The sequence below is a fragment of the Palaemon carinicauda genome, chromosome 43 (genome assembly GCF_036898095.1).
Source record: "Palaemon carinicauda isolate YSFRI2023 chromosome 43, ASM3689809v2, whole genome shotgun sequence".
Taxonomy (NCBI): domain Eukaryota; kingdom Metazoa; phylum Arthropoda; class Malacostraca; order Decapoda; family Palaemonidae; genus Palaemon; species Palaemon carinicauda.
The window spans coordinates 50,420,366-50,430,214 of NC_090767.1; the positions used below are offsets into that span (position 1 = coordinate 50,420,366).

A 9,849-nucleotide genomic window follows, 5' to 3' on the forward strand; every position below is an offset into this window, starting at 1 on the left:
TTTATCTATCTCTCTGTGGACGAGAGCATCTCTCTCTCTCTCTCTCTCTCTCTCTCTCTCTCTCTCTCTCTCTAATAGAAATTATACCAATAGAAGCAGTTATTTTGTAAGTTAACACTTTAAAAGTAACTACTTGCAAACGCCCTACTGTAAACAATTTAATTCCAGATGCTCCAATTGAAAGCCCCTGTTGTGTGTGAGAGAGAGAGAGAGAGAGAGAGAGAGAGAGAGAGAGAGAGCTATCTAAACTATACATGAATCATTACTGACGTTAAAATACCAGATATTAAATGATTCCATCACCAGAGCAGGACAAATGATTAAGACTTGTCTTGGACATGTCTGAGGTTTGGCTAATTTGCATAACCACACTTCCCAGTGCAGATTGGTGATGGTGGGAGATATCGTTTAATAGCTCATGGCAAACCAACCTAGTCCTGACTAATCCTGACTAGTATTTACAGTTTTGGATAAGGGAAGTTTTGTTTAGTGTCGAAAGATGTTGGTAAGATGAGGTCAAGGAAACTTGCCACAAACCTTTGTGGTCTGGTGCTTGGGGATAATAGAGAGAGAGAGAGAGAGAGAGAGAGAGAGAGAGAATGAGTTATACTTTAAAAACATACTCGCTAAAACTAGTGAAAGGAGAAAGAGGAGGAGTTATATCCAAAGCCACTTTTCACAGGAGTGGCCCATCGCCGTAATCTCTCTCTCTCTCTCTCTCTCTCTCTCTCTCTCTCTCTCTCCATCACATTCAACTCACGTCCCTTTATAGGATTTTCAGAGATCGTCGGAATATTAAAATGTTTTTCTGTTATGAATATTTTATACTTTATATATATATATATATATATATATAAAAATATATATATATATATATATATATATATATATAAATATACATATATAGACTAATCTGTATCTTCTGTTATTTCAGGAACAGTCTAAAAAAATGATGACATTACATTCTCTCAAATTTCAATTTTGTGTTCAAAACTATCTCATTACGAACTTGCCTTTTGACTACTTAAAGACTAAGACCTACTTTATTACTTAACACTTAAGGCCGCCAGACACTTACAGGCCGACTGATGAAACCAGTTTTAACCGGTTTGTTCAGGCCAGATTGAGTGTGTATGGAGGTATTGTGAACTGAAGGCACGCCGGAAAGGCCATCGGACGAGCTGAAGCCAATGTCAAAAATCTAGCCGTCCATTCTCTAACACTGACGGTTAAATCTAGCCGTCCGTTCTCTAGAACTGACGGTCAAATATAGCCGTCCGTTCTCTAGAACTGACGGTCAAATCTAGCCGTTCGTTCTCTAGAACTGACGGTCAAATCTAGCCGTCCGTTCTCTAGAACTGACGGTCAGTTAGCACGTGTGTATGGAGGTTCCAGCAGTCATGCTCTCTCTCAGTGCAACACTAGTTATGTCATTTGAAGCCCTTTGTCGCTGATGTAATAGTCGTGTTATAAGAGGATAAGCCATTTTGTTCTGAATTTATCGTTATTCACAGGGTCTACCCATCACTTCGGAAGATAAAAAGTTATGACTACACCGACAGTAATGAAAATGCAAATTATATCAAAATAATGATTAATTCACAGTGAGTTGTACAAAGTTTCCATAAATCAGAACATAAGCAGGGAACGGATAGGATAAAAGTACATAAACATTTTCAGAGAAAACATTATAATGTACTTGTTTTGTGCTTTTGCCATTGCAAATAAAAAAAAAGCCGACTAAATTAACGTAGTTTTGAAATATCGACGAATTTGGAATACACCTATCCTCACTATTTTGATATTTAGGTGTATATATATATATATATATATTATATATAGAGCGAGAGAGAGAGAGAGAGAGAGAGAGAGAGAGAGAGAGAGAGAGAGAGAGATACTCTGTACATTATGCAGTAATGAACAGGATAATATACGAAAAAAAATACAATAAAGAGAAAACATGAATTCTGTTTACAGTGCAGAATCGAAGAACATGAAAAACATCGCTATGATTTTCATGCAAGACAAAATCTCTCTCTCTCTCTCTCTCTCTCTCTCTCTCTCTCTCTCTCTCTTCTCTTGCCTTCTGAATACTAAGCAGGATTGCAAAGTAGAGGAACAACAGAATGTAACACACTGTAGCTTTAGGAACAGGACAGAATAACAGGCAGAACACGAAGAAGCATTGTTTAAAGGCCACTCATGAATGACCAAGGCGAGGGACATTGACATTGCCTTATCAAGCAGGACAATGCCCTAGAGACTGACCATATGTACATATGATCAGCTCCCAAGCCCCCTCTCCGTCCAAGCTAGGACCAAGTAGGGCCAGGCAATGGCTGCTAATGGCTCAGCAGATACACCTATAGGCTCCCCCAAATCCTCCCATCCTTAGCTCACAAGGATGGTGAGGTTGCAGCGACCAAAGAGAAAAGCGAGGTGAATGTAAGAGACTTTATTTTAGAAGATAACGAGTTCATATACAAATGGTTGAGGGCAACAATGTCATAAAATTTCAAACAATATAAAACATGCGATGGTAAGCTTATACAGGTTTTTCTATTATTGGTGCGGGAGAGAGCAGGAGATATAAAATACAATAGCATTAGAATGTATGAGGGTGTATGAAATACACGCTCATACACACTACTTCTAAGATTAATTAGTATTTCCTTCATAGATCTCTTCATAAATCTCTTCTCTTCTCTCTCTTCTTCTTCCAGAGAAACCGAGAAATCAAATATATATATTTTTTCATTTACGTAATTTGTTAAAGCTAAGTTATCGACCTACAATTATCATTTGTATAAATAATAATTAATATATCTTTAATGTTAACATAAACCTATAATTTTAGAACGTCAAATCTCGAACATCAATCCAGCAGAAGGCCAAACTGGGACGTTATCAAGAGAGAGAGAGAGAGAGAGAGAGAGAGAGAGAGAGGGAGAGTAATTAACAAGGCAATTTTGACTAATAACATTCCGTAACTCGTATCCTAACTATCAGGTGCAAATAACGACATTGTTATTTTCATCTCCGTGTGCAAATACCATTTCATTTTCATAGAGATTATAGGATGCTTTTTAATATATAATTAATTTCTTAATGAATTTAATGAGCGAATTACTTTGAATTTTACTATAGGATTATTTTGAATTTGATAAAAAAAACCGCCATTATTTGCAAGTAATTTTTCCCTCAAGTCCGAAATGAGTCCGAGTCAAAGATCGCATCGCATCAGCAGTTGATTACAACCGAGTCTCGAACTTCCTTCTCTCTCTCTCTCTCTCTCTCTCTCTCTCTCTCTCTCTCATCAATACATCTATCTAAATGTATTTATATATATATAAATATATATATATATATATATATATATATACATTTAGATAGATAGATGTATTGATGGGATATATATATATATATATACATATATATATATATATATATATGTATATATATATATTTATTATAAATATATATATATATATATATATATTCAAAGTATATATATATAATATATATATATCCATAGTATATATATATATAATATATATATATATATATATATATATATAAAATCATAGTCTGGTGCAGTATTTCTGGGGTTTTCTGACACACTGTTGATGAGGCTTGTGTAGAGAATTCAATACAGAAATTAAAGGATAAATATATTAATCAATTATTATTATTATTATTATTATTATTATTATTATCATTATTATTATTATTATTAAATATTACCAAATTCATCACTTAGTTTCCATTAACCTATTTTACATATTTCCACTCACCTTTCATTGTCTCTTATCCCTCTCTCTTCCTTTATCAAATTATTTCTTTCCTCTCCTTTCGTATCTTCCCCTTATTCGCCCTTCTATTCTTATTCTCGGGTATCGTCGTAATTGAAGGGAAGATAATTATAAGAATTATTATTATCTTTGGAAGAGAAAAGAAAAAAGTACACATTATCTCTCTCTCTCTCTCTCTCTCTCTCTCTCTCTCTCTCTCTCTCTCTCTCTCTCTTTCTCTCTCTCTATTAGTGGTACCAACAACATAATATGTTGAGAAGAAAATATTCTAGACATCAACTGGGTGTTTACCGCAAATTCTAATCATATAAAGTTGAATTTCATTCGACAAATTTCCTCAAGTATAGAAAATTAGAAGTAATTGGAAAGAGGAATGATTTTAGAGCTGAGAGCAGCTGTGATACTAGAGTCTGTCTGTGGCTGTAGAGCCTTCAATGAAACAGCTAATTCACATTCTTCAAATAATGTCTCAGTTGTGAGTGTATCCAGCAACAGACTATATATAATCATCTCCATACTGCCTGTGTCTGTATATCACAGGCTGGAACGTTTGAATTTGGCAACTGATCATCTCACTTGGACACACAACGATTGGACTTCAGGACTCTTCACTGATGAGTGCAGATATTGTCTGGACTTCACAGACAGGAGGCAAAGGGTGTGGCACACAGGACATGGATGGTTTAACGATGCCAACATCAGTAAACTGTTATGGTGGAGGATCAATTATAAGGGAAGGATCAGCAGAAATGGAAGATAGGATCTGCATGTCATAAGAGGCAGCATGAAGGGCGTTCTATATAGGGATGACATCTTAGGTGTGTAGGAGAGATCTTACTCTGGTCCTGTTGGTTTTAGCTTCATTTTAATGGATGATAACGCTTATACCCAATCATGGTAGGGTGTTGAATCCCTTCCTAGATTAGGAGACAATTGTCTAGATGGAATGACTTCCTCTTTGCCAGACCTAGACCCTATTGAACATGTGTGGAACATGTTGCAGGTTGCCATATCCGGTAGTTTAGCAAAGGACACGTCTCTTGAAGAGCTTTGAAATGACCTCGTGCAAGAATGGAACATCATTCCCATTGCAAAGCATCCGGGTCCTCACTGACAGCCTGACAAGACGTTGCCATATGTCTATCATTCGAATCTGCTGTTAACCTTAACTTTGGTATTGAAGAAACAAACACAAAAACTGCCTCTTTAGTTTATCTTTTTTGTTAATCTCCTTTACGGTGAAGCTGCCAACATATCAACTGCAGCATTGCCAACAAAAGGACCAGTTCTGTTGTCAATAGTGGATGAAGGAAAATCCTTGAAGCCTTTTATGAATTTGTTAAACACTTTCCTTGTATTCCCTTTCTCTTCTATCTTAATGTAGAAGTTTTCGCTTTTAAAATATATATTTCTTTCTAAAATTCGTAGGTTATCATAAATACTATCTATATTTTTGTGCAACTTAAATTATACAAAGCCTTTTAAAAATAATAAATCTTAATGAATGAATGATTTGAAGTTCTCTGGCATCCTGACATCTAAGGTCATTGACGCCGATATTGTTTAGTATAAATAAAGACTAAAGGAATATTAAATTAAAACCATAAAAGCAAATATGTTATAAAAGTTAAAGAGGGAATATCTCTGTCCCTGGCCCAGGTAAATAATGAGGGAATGCCGTCCAGGTAAAGAAAGACCCCAATGGGACAGGGTCAAAGACTATAAGGTCTTGCATCAACTTGAATTGAGAGATTAAGAATTTTCCTGGTTGAGAGAGAGAGAGAGAGAGAGAGAGAGAGAGAGAGAGAGAGAGAGAGAGAGAGAGAGAGAGAGACCCAATTTTTCAAATAGTTAAGGACGACACCTGCGGTTCAAGGGGTCTCTCTCTCTCTCTCTCTCTCTCTCTCTCTCTCTCTCTCTCTCCACTAACTTTTCGTTCCTTACATCTGGTGTTCAGTTGATGTCTGTGAGGAGAGGACTAAATAACGTACGTTGTTTAATAGAAATGTTCATGACAAAACTCCAGTCAGTAAAAGAAGACCTCACTGAACTTGTAAGTGTCAGAACTAAACCAAAAAGAAAAAGAAGAAAAATAAGGAAGGAAAAGAAGCCCTTTCTTGGGTCTCTGCAGGTCTGGCAAAAAGACCTTCTACCCAGAGGCCAACTGTAATACGAACCTCCGAGGGGAAAACGGTCCTTCCGAGGAGATCCTCAGGGGAGGGAAATATCTACTGGAGGATTTGAGTCCTGGAAGGAGAAAGAGACTTGATTCTCTCTATCCTAACTGGAAGAGGAGCAGGAGGAACTGGGACTTGTAATACGAGCTTCCGAGGGAATACGGTCCTTCGGAGATCCTCAGGGGAAGGAAATATCTACAGGATGATTTGAGTCGTGGCACGTACATGTACTAGTGCCAGTTCCAGTAACAGTACTAGTACTGGTACTGGTACTTTTACTAGTAATAGTACTGGTACTTTTAGTACTGGTACTCGTCTTGGTACAAGAACTTGTAGTACTGTTACTGGTTCCGGTACTGGTACTGATACTAGTATCCGTCACTGGTACTAGTACTAGTTATAGTACTAGTAGTTTTACTGGTACTGGTACTACAACAGATACCTTTACTAGTGCCAAAACCAGTACCAGTACTAGTACTAGTACTAGTCCTATTACTGGTACTAGTACTAGTACTGATACTGGCCCTACTATTGGTATCAGCACCGGTGTAATACAGTACCAGTACACAGTACCAGTACCAGTATCTGTACCAGAACTAGTATTAGTAATAGTACAAGTTCTAGTAATAGTATTAGTATTGGTATTGACACTGGTACAAGTACTAGTACCAGTACTAACACTAGTACTAGTACTAGTGCTAGTATTGGTACTAGTACTAGCACTAGCAGTAGTACTGGTACTGGTACTAGTAATGGTTTCAGTACTAGTACCAGTTCTATTAATAGTACTAGTACTATTATTAGTATCATTACTAGTCCCAGTACTAATACCAGTACCAATACTATTACCCGTACCAGTACTAGTACTAGTATTATTTCTAGTACTGATACAGTAAAGGCAAAAGTACTACTTATAATATTGGTACCGGTACTGGTATTGTTACTGTTAATGGTATCAATACCAGAGTACTAGTACTAGTACTGGTATGTACTAGTATTGGTTCCTTTTCTGGTACTGGTACCAGTACCAGTACGAGTACCAGCACTAGTACAGGTAATGGTGCTAGTACTGGACCACGACCAGTACTGGTATCATTATCAGTACCAATAATAGTACTAGTGCTGGTACTGATACTTATGATGGTACTGGTATCAGTACCAGAACTAGTACTAGTACTACTACTGGTACTGGTACTGTATAAATGTAACAGTACTAGTACTAGCACTGGTACTGGTACTGTTACCGATATGGTATCAGTACCAAATCCATTTCCAGTAGTAGTACCAGTACTAGTACCAGTACCAGTACTAGTTTTAGCACTACTACTAGAACTAGTACTATAATCATGAAACATCGAGTAGGTTTGTGGCGATGCCAAACATTTTCAAGACTTTTAATCTGACTCAAGCCAATCCCAGCATCCTTCCATTCCGGGTCCTTTAATACGGTCGTAAAATTTCCTTTTTAATTCCATAATCTGAATCTTTCTAGTCACACAAAGGCTGAATGGTTGTTGTGGATTAAGTTGACCTTGTGTTTCGAAAACAGCTCATAAAGTTGATTGCTTTGTTTATTTTAAAAACATTCATGTATTTTTTTTTTTTTTTTAGGGAGAGTTCGAGCACCATATAAAGTACGGGAGACAAGTAAATATTCTTTAATACATATCACAGTATTTCTACAACTTTGAAGAGATCCATCTCAGATGAAAATAAAAATTTTACGTTTTGTATCCTACGATCAATCTAGTTCAGTACAATACTGGAATCTTAATATACTAAATGTTTTCGAGCTTTATTGCTCATAAAGCTTTAACTTTTATTCTTTATATAATTTGAATTCTGATTGAATCAGTTTATATTTGAACATTATCAAATGTGTAGTCAGGTTTTTGAAGATATCTGTAACCTGGCATCGTCATTCTCTCTCTCTCTCTCTCTCTCTCTCTCTCTCTCTCTCTCTCTCTCTCTCTCTCTCTCTCTCTCCATATTTGTTGTAGAATTGATGATTGTACCAAACATCAAATATTTCATAAAATAATACTTTTCTCCATTAAAACAATTTCTTGGACTCTAGGATAATGAAACGATGAAATTAATAGACATTTTCTTTAAGATAAGGCACTATTTTAGTGTAAAAATTAAATTGTCTTGGTTAACAGGAAGTAAATTCTCATATGAGGATGAAACCTCTAACATAGAAACAAGGAGTAAAACAAATGTATGCAGTGAAATCGATAAAGATTTTTCCCATAAAATAAATTGTTTACAAAAATATGTGTTCTTTACCGTCATAGGATAAAAGTAAACAACAAAATAAAAAAGAAGGTTTTCATTAAATTAAATCAAGATAATCCTCCAGTGGTTTTCAGCATTAATGTGTTCTGTACTATTCTTCATCAGATGAAGTTACTTCTATAACAAATGAATCAACAAACTGATTCACAGCAACATCATTCTCTGTGTCGTTTATAATGATGTCTTCAACATGATTTACGGCATTTTTCCAATTTTCTGCTGTCACGCATGACAGTGCCACTTGCAGCAAAGATGTTAGATCTGCCATTTTAAATGTATTCCTTTTAGCTAAATAGTCTTTAACCTGCGCCCAAATGAGTTCAATTGCACTATAATGGCAGTGATAAGGTGGCAGCCTTACGACCCTGTGACCTTTTTCTAAAGCTATTTTGTCGATGACATATTTTGGAGCATTTCCATGTTTCACTGCTTTCACCATTTCAAGCAATTCATACTTCGTCAGATATTCTGGGGGATTTTCACATTTATTTCTTAACCAGTCTTGGATCGCTCCCTTTGTGCTTGCCATGGTAGGAGGTATGTCACTTTGCACTGAATGGTATGATGCGTTGTCCATAATTATGACGGACTGTTGTGGTATATTGGGTATGAGCTGCTCTCGAAACCATTTTTCAAATGCAATGTGATTCATTTGGTGGTGATAGTCACCGTCGTTCTTTGCTTGGAATACCAACTGTGCATTTGGCACGAATCCTTGCTCAGATCCATCATGCAAAATGATAATTCTACTCCCTTTCCCGCTTGGTGGGTTTATTCCAGTTGCTCCTGTCGAACTTTCATCCATCCAACACTTGGTGACTGTAAAATTCTGATTAATCCAGGTTTCATCCAGAAATATAACAGACTTTTTTCCTGTACCCCTAATATTTTTCATTTCACGTAGGAACTTGGTCCTGGCACTTGCAATATCACTTCTCTCCAGTAGAAATTTCCGCCCGTTAACTCTTACGTATTTAAATTTCTTTAAGTATCTTACGTAAAGATTCTCTGCATCGACTAAATCCAATAGTTTCTTTGACTTCAAGTAGAATGCTATCCAGTGTTGGAATTTCCTTTCTGATATAATAACCGAGAACTGTCCTTCGTAAAACGCACTGATCAAATCCATCGATGTTGGTTACAGTTGGTGGTCTTTTCCTTTTCTTTACGTTAAAAACGCGAACTTCATTTTCTTCTAAGCTGTCTTTTCCTTCCTTACAAATGAGATATATCGTATTTCTGCACTGCTTAGCTCCATCCATTGTACGTTATACTGCCTTGTCAAAGCCATGCATAACAGTTTTGTCTTCTTTCTCCCTTTTGAAGTACTCGTGGACATTGAATATGACTTCTCACGTCTGAGCACTTAATTGCTGTCGTGGGGAGCCTTCCATCTTAAACCGTCACGCTTGGGTATCTGAACCAAAGTGATAAGCTACTTAACCTTCCTGACCCGAGACAAAGAGAGATGTGGCAAAGTGTATGCCAAATCTACACTGTTTTTTTCACCTTAAGTGAGATTTAATGAATGAAATTGACGCAAAGCGGCAACGTCGGAAACC

The 9,849-nt window shown here is 36.5% G+C and overlaps 1 protein-coding gene across 1 annotated transcript; it reads right to left on the reverse strand.

Moving 5' to 3' along the window:
• Positions 1-6,357: 6,357 nt before the first annotated feature.
• On the reverse strand, positions 6,358-7,344 carry LOC137633865 (putative per-hexamer repeat protein 5). Its single transcript, XM_068366107.1, has 2 exons — positions 6,952-7,344; positions 6,358-6,585 (listed from the first exon to the last, which is right to left on the reverse strand). Exons 1-2 carry the CDS (start codon positions 7,342-7,344, stop codon positions 6,358-6,360), a joined length of 621 nt encoding a protein of 206 aa, XP_068222208.1.
• Positions 7,345-9,849: the final 2,505 nt, after the last annotated feature.